Source organism: Alligator sinensis, unplaced genomic scaffold (assembly GCF_000455745.1).
Source record: "Alligator sinensis unplaced genomic scaffold, ASM45574v1 scaffold1139_1, whole genome shotgun sequence".
In the NCBI taxonomy this organism is placed as follows: Eukaryota; Metazoa; Chordata; order Crocodylia; family Alligatoridae; genus Alligator; species Alligator sinensis.
The window spans coordinates 915,150-936,266 of NW_005842413.1; the positions used below are offsets into that span (position 1 = coordinate 915,150).

The 21,117-nt window shown below is 41.4% G+C and overlaps 1 protein-coding gene across 1 annotated transcript in view; it reads left to right on the forward strand.

The window, feature by feature from the left end:
- MACROD2 (MACRO domain containing 2) overlaps positions 1 to 21,117 on the forward strand; it is a gene marked incomplete at its 3' end in the record, with an annotated part of 924,419 nt that overhangs the window by 478,819 nt on the left and 424,483 nt on the right. The window contains exon 5 of the mRNA XM_006030040.2: positions 19,106 to 19,222. Coding sequence (XP_006030102.1) covers positions 19,106 to 19,222 — 117 coding nt within the window. The remainder of the gene's footprint in view (positions 1 to 19,105; positions 19,223 to 21,117) is intronic.

Below are 21,117 nucleotides of genomic sequence, written 5' to 3' on the forward strand. Positions count from 1 at the left end.
AGTTCTTTCTGTGATTGCAGGCTGAGAAGCACGTCAACCAGGAGATAGTTCAAACAAGTGAAATCAGTACAAGAAATAAGCAAACTGATTGCCAGTGCATAAGTATCTCTTAATATTCTTGTAGTCTGTTAAGCCGTAGTGCAAGCAAGAGAATCCTTCCATGTTGGAGCTTAATCTTACCTTTTTTGTAATCCACGAGCTCCCTAGTCAGGGGTTCTTATAGCCCCTGTCTCTTTCAAGTACCATATGTGCACAGTAGCTGCCTTTAAAAGCTTTATTTTATCCAAAATACAGGCTAAATCCAATTGGACACAGAACTGGCTACTGTAATTAATGCATTCAAGGTGAGTATCATATTTTGTATTTGGGAAAGAAGACATGCTAGTAGGGCTCTGCGAAGCTTCAGTTCCTGATTCAATTTGGGGGAGATTTGGCCCGATTCAGCCACTGAATCTCCGAATCCAAATCGAATCAGAGGACACTTTAATCTCTCTGAATTGAATCGGAACCCTGTGAATCAATTCAGAGATTCAGACACAGACACAGCTTTAAATGTTTTTTCTAGATACCTCTAGATAGCAGAGGCTTGTGATTGCTGCAGTGCTGGGGCACATGGAGTGTCCCATTGAAGTGCAGGGTGGTCCCCAGCGCACTCAGCAGCAGACCCGGAAGTGGACCAGAAGCAGTTCTGGTCCACTTCCAAGCATGCAGGGGGGCCCCCCACACTTCCCTGGCTTGGCAACTGGTGCCTCCTGGGTCTGGGGGGGGGGGCATCTAGGGTCCCCCTATGGTTAATTGTCGAACCAGGGAGGCATGGGGGTGGAGGGAGCCCAGCGTGCTCCCCAGGAGATGCAGAAGTGGACTGGAAATACTTCTGGTCCACTTCCAGGTTCACCGTTGAGCATGTGGAGGGCCCCCCTGCGCTCCTTTGGGATGCTTCATGCACCCCAGCATTGCAGTGATCATGAGCTGTGCCTGCTACCTCAAGGTACGTAGAAAAAACTTTTAAAAGCTGTGTCTGTCTCCAAATCAGCATCGAATCTTTAGATTCAGATTTGACCAAATCAAATCAGGGACAGTGATCTGAATCAACAAATTGAATCACTGTCCATGATTTGGGTTGAATCTGAATCCAAACCAAATAGAGCCTGCTTTACACACTCTTACATGCTAGCTAGAGGGTCTCAGCTCAGGGTTAGACCAATTACCATATTTGGCAAGAGGAAGACATTTTACTCCGTGGTCAAACTGGTATGGATTGCAGGGATTTTTGCATTTCTCAGTAGCAGGGGTAATGACCCTCTTTCTGGAATCTTTTGAGCATTTTTTTAATAAACTTTGCAGCAGCAGGATATTGACCAATATGGTCCCCCTGCTTTACTTTGGGCAGGTTAGGGTATTATGTTTTGTGTGGTGTCAGTGTTGGCTGAGTAGTTTTGCTAATAGGTTAGACATTGGATTGGATAGTTTGGCCAGGGATGATACTGCCTTATGCAAGGGGTTGGATTAGATTACCTCTGAGGGTCCCTTCCAGCCCCGTGTCAGTGATTTTTATGGCCTGAAGAAGTTGCAGCTGTTATAAGGCACAGCACTTCATCTGCCAAGCAGCATACATCACCATTAGCATGTCATCCCACTACTCTATTATGAATTCGGTAGGAAATGGGTGCACACGGTTTAGTTTTTGGTCTCTTTCCTGATGCTCATAGTTGCATAAGACATTTCATCTCCTATCACAGCCATGACAAACAGAAGAATGTAACCATTGACCAAATAGGTTAAGTATGTGAGTATGGAGGAGAGAACTTTCCCAGGCCTGGGAGAGCAGGGAAGAGATATGAGTGAACATGGAGCTACCACTTTGAGAGTTAAATGTACAATTAATTTTTGCACCTCACTATTCCTCCATGACCTGTTTTCATGCTCTTTCCACTAACAGTACGTTCACTTGAATAAACAAAACTTCAATGTTTGAAGAATCTAGCAACTGCCTTACAGACAGAATAAAAAGGAGGATCACATTTAAAAAAAATTGCTTACACTCTTATTTTGTGATGCCTGAAGCCGCCTTAATTCTCACAGTTCCTTCTATCTGTACAACTCCACCTCTCTCAAAAGAGCTCATCTCCCCTGTTATTATTTGGAGTAGGACCTCCTCCTTTCTCTTACCTTGTTTCCTCATCTCTTTTTTTTTTTTGGTCCATCTACTTACCCCCAAGAAGTCTTCAGAGGAAGTGGGTTAACATTTTGTCCCTTCATGGCTTCAAAGGCAGTAATGGATCCTATTTTAGCTTTGACCACTTTGTATCTTCTAGTAGCGAATATGTTCCATATTTTTCTCCTGCAATGGGAGAAGGCCCCGTTCAGTAGTGACTTGTAATATTTAGTTGTCTACACTGAAATTTTAGGACCCCAAACCGAAAAGCCCTATTTTAGTAGTCCTTGTTTACTTTATGCAATGATTTATGTTCCCTGATGGGATGAAATAGTGATTCTCATCCCTTTTCCTTTCAGTGAAAAACAGTTAACTTTTGACTGTTTTAAGCCTCAATATGCATTTAAAATTATTCTGAAATGAGGCTGTCACAGCCTGTCATGAGGCAAGGACGCTGTCCCATTCTGGAGGCTCCTTTTGTGGAATCACTGCAATTATTTCTCTCTAACCTATTCTCTATGAATCCTTGACCTGTGCCTGACAACCATTAGCTGATCATAGTGCATACATTTGTATAATCACTGTGTGATGGCTGTTTAATAACTATACTCAATATGCAAATACCTAGTCCGGCTACTATTTATTTTTCTTCTGTGATTGGTGCATGTTCTCAGAATTTTCAAACTATTTGCCAGTTAGAGAAGTAGTCATTGCAAGCTCTTATCCTGGAACAGTAAAATGCCAAAGTTTATAGGGAAGAAAAATACCAAAGAAAATAGCATTTTTAAACGAGAGGGAAATGCATTTTCTTGCTAAAGTCCCTTCCCTCTTACCAGCTCAATCATGCAGTTGTACCTAAAATAACCGATTATTATTTTGTCTTCACACTGTTTGCGTGCTCAGAAGGTTAGATAAGATATGAATACATATGCTTCTACTCATTTGTAAGGTGCTCGCACAGTAGGGTGAATGCTGGCAGCATCAGAACATAGGTGAAGCCTTCCTCTTGCCTTACATTCTTGTTCCACTACCCATTTTGGTGTTCATAGGGGTTTTCTTTTTTTCTTCTTATTTACCGTATTTACTTATATACCACATGCACTCCCCCTCCCCCCCCTTGCCCTTGCCCTTGCCCTTGCCCCTCAACCAGCCCTCCCAAATCAGAGCTGGGGGGCATGTCTTGAGGAAGCTGATTTTCTTTGCCAGAACTTCACTTCATGGAAACACTGTGCTACACGATGGCTTCCAGCTTCTCTCTACCAGTAATCAGGAGGGGGACACAGTTCAGTATTAACTCTTACAGCCACTCAGATTGATGCCTGTTTTTGACATGACAAGGATATGAAGGATATATAATCTCAAGGTGGCCTGGGCAATCTTGCTTAATGGTTAGGCCCCTGAGGCATGGGTGCAGTCCAGATTGGTTTCCCAGGAGCTGGGGGTATAGAAGGCACTGGAACTGGAAGTGGGAATTGTAGCCAACATCAAGACAGACCATAACAATGATTTTGTTGGAGCATTCTGGTTGGATGTCATTAATATACGGGTGCTGCACATCAGTTTAAGTGTAAAAATGTAATTTAAAATAAAGATACTGTATTTTCTCATATACAACCTACCATAGAATGAGATCCACACCTTGTTTTTGAAAAGCAGAATGAAGAAAAGAAATCTTTCCTTGAAAGTGCTGGTAAGTAGCAGTGAGTAACAGTAGTAGATGCTAGGGAGGTCAGAGGGCTCATGTTGCTGCCTCCTGTGAAGCACATGCAGTATTACCTTTAATTTCCTCCCCATAGGCAGAGACTTGAGATTACAGAAACTGCTATTACCATATGCTCTTGCTTATAATGCACGCCCCAAGTGTTGTGTTTTATGTAAGGAAATACAGTATATTTACTGCCACACAGTTTTAAATGTGAATTGACACTGAACTTAAAACAGTCTTGCTTTCCTAATTGAAACTTTTCAAACTTCCCACCTCTTGGTGGGGACATGACATTTTATTCAACCATTTCTATTAATTCATTTGAAAGTAGAATTTTTCAAAGTTGCTGCAGATAAAGGGTATCCATTACCTTGCAAGGTTGCACGATAGTGAATTAGTGTGGCTTTCTTTGGGTCTGCTATTGGTTCCCTGTGACAATGCTGAACGTTTGGGTTGAACTGAACTTTAGAACAAGGTAAATAGTGTAGCAGTAAAATGTAACTTGTATTTCTTGCTGCTGCCGAATAAGAGGACAGGAAAGCGGTTCAATCTCCTGAAGTTAATTCAGGCTTCAGAGTGGGAGAGCGGGGTGCCTATCTGCTCTTAAAGCCCCTGGATAGGAGAGCTAGCAGGCTGCTGCCAGAACAATTTGAATCAAAGGACTTGGGCTGGGGGAGGTGGGTGGGGGAAAATGGATAGGGGGGAAGGATTATAGGTCATTAGAAGACACCTTTGTCTCTAGATGATGATACCCAGTAAGGAAAAAGCAGGGTTTAGAATCTGAACATAAATTCTGCTGAACAAGAGGTGACTTTGATTTAGCAGTGAAACCTTAAGGTTTGCCAGAGCTCTGCTTATCACTTTAGCAATGAATAAACAACAAAATGCCATTTGTCTGCTTGCAGGGGCAGGAGAATATGGAATGTCAGGTGTCTGAACACTAATGTGATAAAGAAAAAAAAATGTAGTTCCTGCACACATGCCTTAATGTCAGGTTTTTGGACTAGGAAAACCATGGAAAGCTACAACTGGAGCATTTCCTAGTTCTCTTTTACTGCCAAAACCGTGACATTCAGACAGGTTTATAAGACCCATGTTTCACTGAACCCTTATGTTGCTTGAGTGGGCTGATGAAAGTGTGAATTCATTTGACATTATAACTCTGTCTACAAACTGGAAGTGGTACACTTTGGACTAAAAAACATGGTGTCCTAAATATCAGATAAAGAGAAAGTTTGTGCTCCATTTAGTTTTTCATTCAGAGAAGGTAGCAGTGGTGATCACTAGCTTTTTATGGCAACTTATTTGGCATTCCCTGTAACTTTTGATTTTCCACACCCTTGAGCTAACAACTATTTACTAAAATAATAAAAATTCAGTGGTCAAAATGTTTAATTTCGCCGTCATTCTACTTCCTGTTCAGTGTAAGCAAACTAATATTGATGGCAATTTTATGAATAGACTTCACAGTTTGCATGTAGTGAGTACACCAGTATTAACAAAAGTTATTTACCAGTAAACAGGTTCTTTGAAATGTTATCTGTCTGCATATCCTCACTGTGGATGCACGTACACCACAAGTACTTAAGCACAGAGACCTTTTGCCTTGCAAGCTGCATGGGTTGCCATCTCTGGCACCTGGTGCCCTCTAGGGCCCAACCCACCTGCTGGTGCTCTCCAGTCCCACCTCGCCTCCAGTGCCTTTGGTGTCATTGTTTGGGACCAGTAGTTTCTCTGGTTCACCCACCTGCTGGCTTGGTCCATACTCACTCCTGGAGGTCTCTGTGCTTTTTCTCAAGGTGTTTCATCTCTAAGGTAGCACTCGCTTCCCCCTCTCCTATCTCTTCCCCCCCTGAGGCATACAAACATCTGCCAGGGCTTCAAATGTCCTGACTTTGGCCCCCTTTTTCCTCTGACCAAGCTTCAGCCCTGCTCTACTGTTTGAGACAACTCCCAAGCCTCAGCAATGACTTCGCTGCAGGCTCTTTGGGGGCACCAGTTTCACTATGCCAGCCTCAGCCTGCTCAATTTTGGTCTTTCTCCAGTCCCTGATAGTGGGGGGTGCCTTCCAAGCACTCTGCTTGTGGCCTCCTTCTTTCCTGTAGCCACAACCCAGTTCTCCAGTAAAACTGAAGCACAAAACAGCAACCTAACTGGTCCTAACTCAAATGCAATCCTCTCTGGGGCTCTAGTCTGTGAGCCCTCCTACTTAAATCAGCTTGCTTTTATCCCTCCAACCCACCAGGTAGCTTTCCTTGGCTGGCTTGATACCTCACTGTAGTTGCCACTACTGGGAGCTCCATGTCCTGCAACAGCCCAAACTTTCCCCTCTGTGGCCAGAGGTTGGGTATCTACGCTCCAAGCCCAGCCCCCTTCTGATTATGTGACCCTGCCTCCTGTTCCCTGGGCCTAAATGTTGTTAATTCTGCCATTAACAGCTGATCCTTTTCTAGCCCCTGGCTCAGTTCACCTGGGGAGTTCACACTTGCTGCTGCTTTGCCATCCAGCTTTCTGCAACATGCCTCTGGCTGCACTCCCCTGCCGCCCTCTTGTCCTTCTTAGTAACAAGGGCAGGGGTTCCCTGTTACATTCAAAAGCATCTGTAGAGCATGTTATAGCCCCACTCCTGCTCTTGTTTCTCATCAAGAAGATAACCATAATGCATGTTTCGTACTCCACGACAAAGAGCAACTAAAAGGCAACCTTACCAAGTGTGAGTCATTTGGTGCAGTTTTACTACTGCACCTTTGGATATCTCTTTGGACTTTTAGAAACAAGTAGCTGTGAAGACTTTCTGAAAGGATTAATACTATGTTGGTATAATGACAAGTCGTCTTTACATCTTGGCTTGGAAGGAACAAGGTTTTGGAAAAAAAAACATTGGCAAGCCAGCTTGCAAACTAAAGTAGAATCAGGGACTGCATTAAATAGGACTTTGGGATTTGTCCTTTAATGGTTCTTTGGTTAAAGACAGTGCAACGATTATCCCGCATGAGGTCTTAGATCTCGGCCATCTTCCTTGTGGAGGTATTTCTCACCAGGAAAGTGGGAGTCAAGGAACATGTTAGCTTGAGTTGAAACTGCAGCCCCATCAGAGACATGAGAACAAAATCAGGTACTGTCAAGGAACAGGGTCACTCATTGGAAGTCAGATCTTTGTCAGGCCCTCAATGAATGAGAGAATACATGCTGGCTAGCAGTTAGAAGATGAGCAAAGATGACTGCCAGGTGCACTTTGACCAAACTGATGGCTGGATTTGGATATTTAAGTTCTGGTCAGTATTTTAGCATAACTTGAATAGAGAGCTTGCTGGGAGAGGGATTTTACAAGGCTGCTCTACTTAACTAGGTAGAATTTGATTAAACATACCATTCTGCTGTGAACAAGGATGTCTGAGTTGAGCAGAGCATTCGTGCTCTGTCTCCAAGTGCCATCCAGCACCTCAGCTGAGATTGCCTAAGTATATTCTTGCTTTCTCGTGGGTGCGGAGCCCCAGGACCAGCCACAGAGCCCTATACTGATACTAGTAGATCATTTTGGTACCTAACTGTTTTATTCCTGCAGGCACCAAATTTATTATCTGGGCTGAGTCTTTCTTTGCTGTGTATCCATGGATATAGATTCATGGGCAGGAAGGCGCACACAGGCCGCATTATGTTGTATCAGACCCAGTCACAGTTTTGATGAAGTCAGTGAAAGTTGTGCCTCTGACTGGAAAGGAAGCAAGTTTTGCCTCATTCTGAACAAAGAACCATATTAGGGAATCACATTAATTGCATACTATTCCAGTAGTGTGGGTTTCTAAATATTATGGAAAATCTGTGTTAAAATTTCCAAAGCAAAAGAGAAATTTAACTATCTATTTAAAGTAAACCACTATATAATATGGTTAACTTGCCTCTTATCCAGATGAATCCTAGCAAATAACAGTTCTTACTATGCAGTGAGCTCCACTCAATCTAACTTCAAATATGGGATGCTCAGGCTTGATAGCTTTTCCAAACAGAAAGAAGTTTCCTGAACTTGAATCAGACTTTGGTTTTGTTTTGCATATATTGTTAAGTCACACTGGGTCCCTACCTGGTTTTGCCTCTTCTGCCTGATGTCTCTGCGTACTGTCCTTGTTCTCTACATCACTGACTTTCCCATCCCTCCTATGTTCTGAGGGGGTTTTATGTTTTATTGGACGTTATTCCTACCCCAGCTTGCCTTTTTTGTTTCTTATAGGATGGAGTAACCCAACTTTTATTATGTATTAACCCCAGTAAATTCTGAGCTCTAAAAATAAAACTAGCAGCACATGAGAACATCTTATAGTGCATATTCCCACTTTTAATAGAAGATTTCTAGATCAGATTCTCATCTTTGTCACACATCTTTGTTCTAGATCAGATCTTTGATCCTTTGTAGTCTTAGTTGTAGTTTTAAAGTTTTGGTAATAAGGTTATTATTATTATTTACTTTTGTCATTTCTGAATTACTTCAGACAGGGCCATAGGAGATTAAATGATAACCAATGTAAATGAATTTTAATTTCTGGATGAATATCTTAACTCTGCTGAATTGGGAAATGATAGCAATTATCAGACATGCTTTACCAGTTCTTCAAAACTGGGATAATATCTTTTTCAGTTTCCACCTGGCTCCTGACCTATAGTGAGCACAAGTATGCTGAATGTATTTACAAAAAGCCAAAACAGCTCCTTGTTACCTTCCTCTGAATAGATCTGATTATAGTCATTAAGCAACTATGCTTTTGGCTTTCATCATGTAGGAAAGTAGTATTTCATGACAGATAAAGCACATACAAGTAACTTCTCTAAATAAATATGTCCTCTAAACCTCTTGGAGAAGAGCAGGAGTAAATCTAGAGGAAAGCCTGAAGGAATGGAAAGAAATGCGTACTTACTTTAAAATATATTAGAGATTTGTTTATGCTGCTTAAATTGTGAGTTTTAACTAATCCTGACTATCTACAAGGTCACAAATATAGTTTGGGGCTTGCCATTCCCCTGGGCTTTGTATTGTTTTGCTGTGGTGTTTGATTACCTTAACATTTTTTATTACCATCTGCACTGCTAGCCTAGATCTGCTGAGTTTTTTTTTAAACAGCATCCCATGGCACCCTTAATTCTGTGTTTCCTGTGCTTTTGCTTCATTTGCAATTTTAGGAGATTTTCTGTTTAAAAAATATATCTTCCACTGTGCATCAGTAAATTATCTGGTGTTTGCAGAATAATTTTAACCTCTTAATTTCAAAAAGCAAATAGTTTGTTTTAATAATTTACAATTTTGTTTTAATTAATATGCAAGGTATTAATGAAGAAAAGGGTTAACTTTGTAGTATTCCTTACTAGTCCTTTATAGGATTTTTTAAAACACATTGTTTTTAATGAACACTCAAAACCCCCAAAACAAACTTTCTTTAATATGACTTTTGTCTCTTGTATCTTCTCTTGAGCAATGATTTAAAAAAAGGAAGAAAATAAACAATTTACTTGCTTGTTTTTGTGCTCATGCCATTGATCATGTTAGCTTTGAAAATAGTTTTTCTTAGTTAACTGCTTCTACAGAACTGTTAGGAAGACAAAATACTGTCTCTCGTGGATCTTAAAATTATAGATGTGATGGGATTGCTAATAGTTTTAATGACAAATGTTAGGGTGCTACTTTTAACTTATATATTTAAAGCTCTGTACAAACATTGATTATGTATAGAGCCAAATGTCAGTTTGCAAAGTGCAGAACAAGCGTAGTTTATCTGCTTAAATCTTGCATGTCAAAGACCTCTTGACTGTAGCATTCCAGCCATTCCCTTACAAAACAGCATGGATTATGGAACTCCACTTGGGTCTTTGTTCTGCAATTGTAACAGTAAAGGAGGGGGGAAAACTAGACTAGAGAGGAAGTATATCTATTTAGGTCACTCAAATCATATTAATATCTGAAAGGTTAACCCTCTGTGCAACTACTTAGTAATGCACAGAGTTTGCTCAGACTTTGTTGAATGATGAGCAAAGGCCTGTGGAATTAATCAGGCATGGACAGCTGCAGAGGACAGTGGATGACTAGTGGGAGGTAAGAGCAGAAAGGAAGAGTACTCATTCTGCAGATATTTGGGAATGTCAGAAGAGTTTTCTTACCAGTCAAGGATGACTCAAGATTAGTGATATTCTGGAAAGACAGAGCTCTGGAAATAATGTCTTTGTAGGACACAAAAAACATATCACAGAGCCCAACATATGGGGCACAAGGTGAAGTTAACAGGTTAACAGACCCATATTCAGTGAGTGCAGTATATTCTTTTTGGGGTCTCTGTGGAACAGACTGCCAGTACAATATGAAACATATCTTTCAGAAAGATTCCATCCTTTTGTCTATTATATGACTTCTTGCCACAGGCAGCTGATAATGTGGGCACCTGGCACATATTCATTTAATGTTGCAGAGGGATCTGATTCCTGATCCCAGAATTGTGCCTCCAGCCATGCCACACGTGCATAGCAAGAATCACCATTTTGGGACCAGTGATCAGATTCCAATCTCACTGTTGCTACTTACTTGTCAATGCAGGGGGAGCCTGGGATTGCAATCCTAGGGATGACAGTCAGCTGATTGCTGGCCCCAGCCCTGGATAGACCTAGGGCTGTTTGGGCAGACAATGAGCTGATTGTCAGCAGCAGCTTGGAAAGCCCCAGTTCCAGTTTGAGACGCTGAGCTGTCAGGGCTGGGGCTGACAACAAGCTGCTCTAGCAGGTTTGAAGTTTATGGGGAACTTTAAACCCCATAACCTACAGTTCTGATGGGGCTTCTGGGCTTGGGAGCCTCCAATGTCCAACATCCAGCATCCCTACTAGAGATGCTCAGATCAGAGTTTAAAGTTGCTGTGGAAGAAGCCCTTTGGTTATCCCTGCCTGCAACCTCTGATGTCTTGCTGCACTCTCTGACCAGATTAACCCCAAGCCCAGTTGGAGAACTGGCTCATTGGAAATTAGTGGATTTGGGGGCATCTGTGGACATGCCACACTTCCAATTTAAGGCACCATACAAACAAACCCTAAATTGTTCTATGTTGTCTATAGAACATGTTAATGGCTGGTTTGCCATTTTATGGTGCCTTTGATGGGGTGCACATATTGCACCCTTGCCACTTATGCTGCAATTCATATATTAATTGTAGCATGAATGTAACATGTAGAAGGGGCCTTGGTCTCTGCTTCTTATAATATTTAAATTACAGTTGGATGTATATGCATGGTTTCCTTAAATATAAAGGAGGAGGTTAGCCTGGAAGAACCCAAGGTCTAGGTTTGTGTTTCCCAAACTTTTGGTACCAACAGACCTGAAATCTCAACATTTCTGGGGGACTACTCTATATCCTAATCAAGCTTTTAACTGAAAAAGAGTGAGAAGAATGGTGTGACCCATGGATCAGCTGTGGACCACCTACTGTACTCTAGCACATTACAGTTTGGGAACCATGAATCTAGAAGAAGCTGTATCATAAAGCTGAGGAAGTGAGAGGGCCTTATTCTAAGAATTTTTTTTGGTTCAGATTTAGAAATAAATACCTGCTTGATTCTTTATCATTGTCATTGAAACAGGTTGAATTTGAGCATAATAGCTTGGATTTTTACAATCATAAAAAATTCTAGTATAGAAACAGTGGGAATTGTTTGACATTTTCCAAACGAGTGAACCAAATCTGTTTAAAAAATGCAGATGAGCACCAATATATCAAACTGATGGTATAGCTGAAGAATCTAAAACCAATACATCAAAGATTCTTCACCTTCTTAAAGAAAAGTGATGTGGCTGTGTGCCACTATAATCATGTAAATCTCTTCCTCTCTACTGTACTATATAATAACAATATTTATTTGGCCATCATTTTTTTCCCTCCTGAGGTTGTCATCATTACCTGTAATTTCCATAAAGTTATTGTGCTAACAATACTTAGTTTACTCTTAGCTTGTATTACTAGTCAACATACACAGAAAATGAAGTATTTCATATAAATGTTCTATGCATGCCCTGGACATGATTTTTTAATTAAAATGAAGAAATGTTTTAACAGCAGCTGAAGTCTTACATTCAGATTTGTGAATCCACTCCAGGCTTTCCCAAATTATATTATCTCATGTATTCTTATTTGGAAATAGATTTTGCTGCATATATACCTGTTGTGACAATGATGAAACTATATTTTGAATCTTATAAAATATAGTTTTTACTAACGCTATACCTGCATAAAATATTTTTGAAATAATTTATTATTTTGTTCACATTTTCTATTCAGTTGAATATTTATACAGAGGTAGTCATTGTTCAATTAATATTTTATTATGTAATATATAAAAAGAGCCAACTTGGAAAAGATGCGAAATTTCCATTTGCTATTAGTAAGTATTCTTTTGAAAAGCCAAACTTTGCTCTGGACAGTTGGCACAAATCATCAAGCTTATCAAATCTTCCAGTGGGTAATGGAAATGGCAAAATCCTTAATTTTCCTGATATTGAACCTGTTAGTAAATTGCCATAAAGGCCATCCACCCAAACCTCCCAATCAACCAAGGACATCACAATGCCACCACTGCATAGGTTTAAATCTAGAAAACCTTTCTTGAAATACACCAGGAAGCTCTATGATGATAACAAGAGCATCGAAGAACAATGGAGGGAAGCCTGGGCAAATACCAGCCTGCCACAGGGATATATCATCAGCGACCCTACAGTCCCCCAGGTAGGATCTGACCTACCAAGAAAGATTTGGTCCTCTTTGAATTGCATTCAGACATTTCATGTAAAATGTGGACACCTACTCCATAAATGGAAAATCAAAGAGAACCTGAGTTGCTCTTGTGATGCAATTTTTCAGACGTTGCAACACATTGTGAACAATGGCCCAATTAGATCATTTAATGGAGATCTAAAATCAACCCATGCAGCTACCTCTTAAGCAGTTGAATGGTTTTCAAATTTAGATATTAATGTATGCATGTTGTAATCCTAAAATGTCATATGAAAGAGACCATAAATGCAAAGAAATAGTACTTTTTTTAAAGCAAGACCTGTTCTTGCTATGAAATCAGGTATAGTGATGTGATTAAATGTCACTCTTCACTGTTCTGGATGTTCTTGTCCTGAACATGTAGTTATTTCTAGTCTTCCTGGGGTGGAGTAAGTTTATTAGGAAAATAGTGCTGATTTAGCTTATTTGATGGTAGCTTTCTTCCGTTCTCTTAATTTTTCAGAAAAGTTCTAATTTTAAATGAGTTTTCAGTCAAATGTGTTGGTTCCTCTACTTTCTTTCTGCTTTTCTGGAGCATGCTATACAGAGGATATGGATTTATGGCTAAGTACAGACATACAGAAAGCCAAAGGCCAAAGTGCTCTAAGTTTTGTTCTTTAAGCGGCCCAGGTTAGATTGGGAGTGAACAGAAAGGATGTCTGCCTTTCACTGTGGGGGGAAGCATGCATGCGGCCTGGGCTGGCTGAGGTATATCTCCCAGTTGGCTGCCAGAGAATGCTGACCCCAGTCAATCAGCTGAACAGCCAGCCACCCCTGAATGACCAGTGCATCCCCTCTTCCACTGCCAGCAGTTGACTATAAGTTGTGGTGAGGCGGGGGAAGCAGAAGCCCCATCACGCAGACCCGGCCCCCTCACATCTGAACCAGCACGGCTTGGAGGGGCCCACACAGCAGACCGTCACCCCCATGCTGCCCAGCCTGGCTAGCCAGTGCAGTCCCCAGCCCTGTCCCCCTGCTGGTGGCTGGTTGTCAGTGGCAGGGGAGTGGAGACCCATGCTGCATAGGGCCTCCCTTCTGTGCTGACTCAAGTCTGAGGATGGACTGAGTCCATGTGGCAGGAACCTCCACTCCCTTTCTCTGATAGCCAGCCTCTAGTGGGGGGCTGGACCTGAGGAGAGGAGCCATGCTGGCCAGCTGGGCCAGGCAGTGGCTGGGAAAATCCCTGCTGCACGGCCCTCCATCCTCCCATTCCCAGTGTGCTCGCTCCAGCCCCTCCCACCATTCAGCCACTGCTGACAGCTCCCACGGCCTACAGCCTTGCATCCTGCCTGCAGCTGGTGACCTGGATGGGGCACAAGCAGGAGTGGGCAATTTCTCATTCTTCCTGAGAAATCAGGGAAATTGGCTAATGTTGATGAATGCACGGAGCCTGGGAAAGAAGCAGGAAGAATTTGAAGTCCTTTAAATTGAAGGCTTTTTTCAAACAGCTAGTGGAAGCTTCCCAATCACAAGTCCTGGTTCTCATGGGGGCTTCAGTCACCCTGACATCTCCTGGGAGGACAGTACAGCAGTACACAGGCAATCCAGGAAGTTTATGGAGAGTGTTTGGGACAACTTCCTGTGGCAAGTATTAGAGAGACTAAGGGGCATGCTCTTCTTGACCTGCTGCTCACAAACAGGGAAGAATTGATGGAGAATGTAGTAATGGATGGCAACTTGGGCAGCAGCAACTATGAGATGGTTGAGTTCAGGATCCTGATGAAAGGAAGGAAGGAGAACACCAGAGTAAGGACCCTGGACTTCAGACAGGCAGGCTTTGACTCACTCAGGGAACTCATGGCCAGTATCCCCTGGGAACCCAGTCTGAGGCAGAAAGCAGTCCAGGAGATCTGGCTATACTTTAAAGGAACCTTACTGAGAGTGCAGGAACAAACCATCCCAGTGTGCGGGAAGACTAGCAGGTATGGCAGAAGACCAGCTTGGCTCATCAGGGGACTCTTCCATAAGCTAAATCACAAAAAGGAAGCTTATAAGATGTGGAAATTTGGACAGACAACCAGGGAGGAGTTTAAGATTATTGCTCGGGCATGCAGGGATGAAGTTAGGAAGGCCAAAGTGCAATTGGAGTTGCAGCTAGCAACAGATGTGAAGGGTAACAAGAAGGGTTTTTACATGTCGGTAACGAGGAGGATCAGGGAAAATGTGGGTTTCTTACTGAGTGGGGTTGGCAACCTAGTGACGGAGAATGCAGAAAAGGCTGAAGTACTAAATGCCTTTCTCACCCCAGTCTTCGCAGGCAAGGTGAGCTCCCAGACTACTGCACCTGGAAGCACAATTTGAAGAGAAGGTGAACAGCCAACTAGCAAGAGAACAGGCTAGGGACTATTTAGAAAAGCTGGACATATGCAAGTCCATGGGCTTGAATGGGATCTACCGAGGGTGCTGAGGGAGTTGTTCGATGTGATTGCAGAGCCACTGGCCATCATCTTTGAAAACTCATGATGATCGGGAGAGGTCCCAGATGATTGGAAAAGGGTAGATATACTGACTGTGTTTAAGGAAGGGAAAAAGTAGGATCTACAAAACTATAGACGAGTCAGCCTCACCTCAGTCCCTGTGAAAATCATAGAGCAGGTCCTCAAAGAATCAATTTCTAAGCACTTGCAGGAGAAGGTGGTGATTAGGAACAGTCAGCATGGATTCCCCAAGGGCAAGTCATACCTAACCAAATGGATTGTCTTCTATGATGAGAGGACTGGTTCTATGGATGTGGAAAGATCAGGAGATGTGGTATACCTTGACTTTAGCAAGGCTTTTGATATGGTCTACCACAACATTCTCGCAGGCAAGCTAAGGAAGTGTGGGTTGGATGAATGGATTGTAAGATGGATAGAAAATTGGCTGGATCATTGTAGTAGTCAATGTGTCAATGTCTAGTTGGCAGCGAGTAGCAAGTCGAGTGCCCCAGGGTTGGGGCCTAGGGCCAGTTTTGTTCAATATGTTCATCAGTGACCTGGAAGATGGTAGAGAGTGACCCCTCAGCGAGTTTGCAGATGATATGCTGGAGGGTAGGGTTAGGATTCAGAGACCTGAATAATTGGAGGACTGGGCCAAAAGAAATCTCATGAGGTTCAACAAGGATGAGTGCAATGTCCTGCAATTAGGACAGAACAATCCCATGCACCAGTACAGGCTGGGGGCTGGCTGGCTGGGCAGCAGCTCTGCAGAAAAGGATCTGGGGGTTACAGTGTGCAATAAGCTGAATAAGAGCCAACAGTGTGCTCTTTGTTGCTAAGAAGGCTAACGACATACTGGGCTGCATTGGTAAGAGTGTGGCCAGTAGATCAAGGGAAGTGATTAGTCACTTCTATACAGCACTGGTGAGGCCACATCTGGAGTACTGTGTACTCCCACCTTCCCCCCACTACAGAAAGCATTTGGACAAGTTGGAGAGAGTCCTGCAGGGGACAGCAAAAATGGTTAGGGTGCTGGGGCGCATGATTTATGAGGAGAGTTTGAGGGAACTGGACTTATTTAGTCTGCAGAAGAGAAGACTGAGGGGAGATTTAATAACTACCTGAACAATGGTTCCAAAGAGGATGCAGATGACAGAAAAAGGAGCAATGGTCTCAAGTTGCAACAAGGGAAGTTTTGGTTAGATATTAGGTAAAACTTTCTCATTAGGAGGAGGGTAGTAAAACACTGGAACACGTTACCCAGAGAGGTTGTGGAGTCTCCATCCTTGGAGGTTTTTAAGGCCCAGCTAGACAAAGCCTTGGCTGGGGTGATATAGTTGGCTGGGTCCCGCTTTGAGCAAGGGGGTTGGACTAGATGACCTCTCGAGGTCCCTTCCAGCTCTAATTTTCTGTGATTCTATAGAAGTTTGATAGACCAGTCTAACTTAAATTGCTTAAGTCTGATACTACATCCATCTAGGTGTCTCCTTTTTTCTACCAATCTGTGCTCACTGAACTGTACTGTTTTGGGTTTAGACCAGTTTTCAGTCACTTATACCAGTTTATGTTTAATGCCTGTACCTGGCCTATAATTTTAAGTTGTGACTTCTGATACATGGAAACAAGGAGAAAGAGTGGGGAAAAGTGGTTTCATCCCCTACAATACTGCATTTGTACAGTCTATAGGGATATTGTGTTCAGCTGAGTAAGGTTGCTTGCCTACTCCTTCACCAACGAGGGAGGCTTGGCTGCACCCCTGTGTTGAGGCAGCATATCACTACTTCCTCAAGCAGTTATGGAAACAGGAAAGAATTGTGATGTCTCTCTTTCATTCCCTCCCACAGCCATTCCTGGGGTGAAATACTCTTCACACCAGCTTTTTCACAGTTCAGGGCTGGACCTAAAGGAACAGTTCAGTGCCACGTGTTTAGCACTGTGTTAAGGAGCAATAATTGAGACGAGATTTTCTGTCACTAATTGGTGAAGCATTAATAGCAGATGTTTAAAAAGAAAATAGTGGTCCCAAGGTGCATTGGTTTAGTAATCTAATCTTCCTTGCTTTTGTAAATTTTACGGTAATCTCTTAATAAAATAAGATGGTATGAACACCGAAATGTTTTCCTATTCCTTATTGAAGGTTATAGACTTGAAAGTTTACATTAACATCTCAGAGCTAATTGAAGAGATGCTTTGAGCAAACTTGAGATGAAATTGCAAGTCATCAAAGGTGCAGTTAGGTGGCCTTGGTTTATATAGTAATGATTCAAACACAACCAGTTTTTCATAGGAGGCCTGGTTGACATATACTGTGTATCTAATTTTCAGTAAGAAGACTACTGAAAGTTTCAATGAAGGTGTTTAAAAACAGTATTTCTTTCTTGTCTTTTTCACAGATTAATGTAAAATATTTCAGAATGATGTGATGGAAATTAAATGGGGTATGTTCATGATTGATGTCAGAGTATTAAAGGGAATCATTTATACAATTTTCTCATGGCTATCTGAATACTGACAAAGGCATAAAGCACATCAGAGAAAGCAATAGAATTTTAGAATTTCTAAAATGCAGTAAAGGAAGGGATCATTTCTACAAAGGTGTTAACTGCCCTCATCTCCATAGGAAGTGGTGGGCAGACAGTGCTTTGTGGGAACTTTCAGCACTTTGCTGGATCAAGAACATCCTTAACACACAAAGCGAGCCATTTGACAATGCAAAGCTGAAGTATCCCAGTGGTGGATGAGAGAAGGAATTTTCCATAATATCAAGCTGGCAATTGTTCTCTGGCCTCTTGCAATGTGGCTTATAGGTAGCAGACAAAAAACTGGCAAAGGGAAATCTGTTCATGCCTTCCCTATACCCTTTTATGATATCATGCAAGAAGCTTCATGAACTGCGTTGCAAATAGTGCCTACATCTCTTGTGCAGGTTTTTTCAATCCTGACCCATCTTTGTACTTCATATCTTTCCTGCACGGAACAGTGGCACCAAGATAACATCACCTGTAACTTTTAACTGGTTGAATCTCAGTGAAATCATTATGATATAAAAACAGTAGTTGTTTTCATTGTTTGCATAAATATATTTCTATGCTTACAGAGTTCACACTTTGGTTTATATTACTTTTGTTACACTTGGTTTATGTTGCATCTATATCTATAATCCGCTAAGAATGGTGACTTGCTGAGTGGTACCACCACTGGCTCAATGGCATGTGGTAACTGTTGTGTTGATTCAGTTAATATTTTCCTTATTTTTTGTTTTTTTTTTCCCCCTTATACTCCATTCCTTAATTACAATAAATGATTTCTTTGATTGCATGTTGAGATAGCAAAAATGCTGTGCTAGTGTTGTTACTATTCTGCTACTGCTGAGATTCTTACTGCTGACTCTCGAGGGCAATAAGATCTATGTACTCTACTTATTTTCTTGCATACTTAGCTGTCGTTGCAACCTTAGTAATTATTATTTAATTAACTTTTGAGTCTTCCACGAATAGTGTGAAAAAAAATAAGGGTCAAAACAAAGCTCTACGGTAAATTGCAAATCCGATAAATGTCACTACATGGGATTATAGTAGTGGCTATTAAGCAGCATGGTGACATTAAAGAGTCTGCAGAATGTTAGAAGAATCAAATGTGTGGGGCAAAAGAGAGGTGTTGAGCTGGCAAGCTTATTTTGTTTTTGTAATTTATAGCAGGGATGCCTAGAGCCTTGGGCATGGGCCTTATCTACTCTCTTTACTACTGCTGGTACTACTACTACTACTGCTGCTGTTACTACTGTGATGACAACTACTACCAAATTATGCTTTATTCTTGCCCTGCATTTTTCCCTACTGAACAGTTCACTGGCGAAATATTAAGTTGGCTTTGTTGCAGGCTATACTTTATCATGGAGCTGCGTATGCCTGTCTGCATACACATTTATACTGCATAAACCAAACCTGCAATAGGTGTACCGGTGTCCTCAGACTTGTATGAATATAGTGTAAAATTAAACATTTAATAATGTCAGGTTTTCCTTTGTTTTTTATAGTGGATGGTTGCATACACAGAGCTGCTGGGCCCTGCTTAGTTGCTGAATGTCGCAACCTGAGTGGCTGTGAGACAGGACAAGCTAAAATTACTTGTGGATATGACCTACCTGCAAAATGTAATTGAACTTCTTCCCCCCCCTTTCTTTTTTTTTTTTTTTTTTGTTCCAGTGGATATGACCTACCTGCAAAATGTAAGTGAACTTCTTCACCCACCTTTCTTTTTTTTTTTTTTTTTTGTTCCAGACTATGTGGTTACATATGCATTCTTTCGCAATAGGGTAATTCAAATAGGCATTGATTTGCAAAATTAGTAGTGGGATTAAATTAAGCAAGTTTTGTAATGGCATCTGCCTCTTTAGCCCTTTGAGGAATTCACACTTTTTAGAATGAGCATTTGACCTCTGTTGCACAATGAAAATAAATGTTTTTAAACATCTTTTATCTTTACATTTGTTATAAGGTATAGTGTTTTATATATGGAATAAAGGGTCTGAGGATCTGAAATGTCTTCTAAAATATGAACAAAATGTACACTATCATATGTAAGTGTCATGGAGTCCGTTTTTGGAAATGCTGCAGATTTCATATTCTTCATTCAGATTCCTTGATTGTGAATACATTTAGAGCTAAGGAGATCAAAGTGATATATTGTGTTTTCAGCTGCTATGTAGAGGCTGATTGGCAATTACTGTGAAGGCATCTGTCACACTTCAGCTTTCAGTGGAATGCAGTTTTCAGTGCTGGAATGTTTTTGCACTTTGAAAGTGGAATTGTTAAAATCCCCGTTCTTTTTAAATAGAAAGAAGGTTATTTGATTGACCTTGTTTTGTAGGTGGTGAGCCAAACCTGGAAAAACAAACACTTGGATATTGACAGCATATTATGAAAACAGTGATACATAATAAAAGCAGGATTTTCTCCTTTCCTTCACCCATCCCATTTTGAGTTCTTACAGAATAGAATATTAAGAGGTGTGATTATATATGAATTTCAAGAAAGTACTATGAGCAGCTTATCGTGAGAACTCAGGCACACTCTTAAGCATTCAGTTCAGGGCTAGGAATATGCCTCATTTAAAAATATTCAGATCTCCTTTTTGATTTTCCTGTAGGCTGATTTTCTGTACAATCTAATTTGTGCTGCAATTTTAAGAATTGTTTTAGTATTTCCAGGATCTTCCAGGGGTACCTTAGATAAAATTAGGCATTTTTCCTAATCATTTAAAAACTATCACTGCTAAAATAGAATTATCCAATAATGATGTTAAAGCCTAGGACATGATTTAAGTGATAGTGATTGCTACCTTGAAATGGAAAATTTAATATGGTTTACAGCCAGGTTTTGACATCTGTAGTTCATTAATTATGAAAGGTGTGATTTTGGCTGCAGGGCAAATGTTAAGCAAGATTCTGGAGGTAGTTGGGTGGGGTTGATGTGGCCAAAAAATATTGGTAAGGTTTGTATAAAAACAGATACAGTTCCAGTATATAGTCTGTCCAACAAGAATAAATTAACGTTCTGGAGTAGGTCAATACAAGTTACTTGTGCCAGAATTAGAAGTAGTGGTAAGTCTTTTCAGTAAATGTCTCTCTTCATATTGCAGGCAAAAGAAGTTAGCTGTGTTAGTCTGAAGTCAGGCAGAAGGCAGGGTAGATATTTACCTTATAGACTAACTAAGGTCCCTGGCACACATTACGCTTAAGACGGGATTAACCAGTTAATCATGTCTTAAGTTGTTACCCAGCCACATGTTAATGTAATTAATGGTGTGATAAAGCATGGAAAAGTCACAAAGTTATTACATCAAAAATGTACAATAACTTTGTGGCTGCTTACTAACATGCCATTAACAGACTGCTTAGCTGGGCTGTATCTCTGAGCCTTGGGAGCACAGCTAAGAGCCCCATCAGCTGATCCAGGCTCGTAGCCACAAAGGCACACCAAGCTCCCACATGGCTGGGAGCCCCATTGGCTGGTGGGGGTCCCCGCCCACGGCGAGGGCCAAAAAACC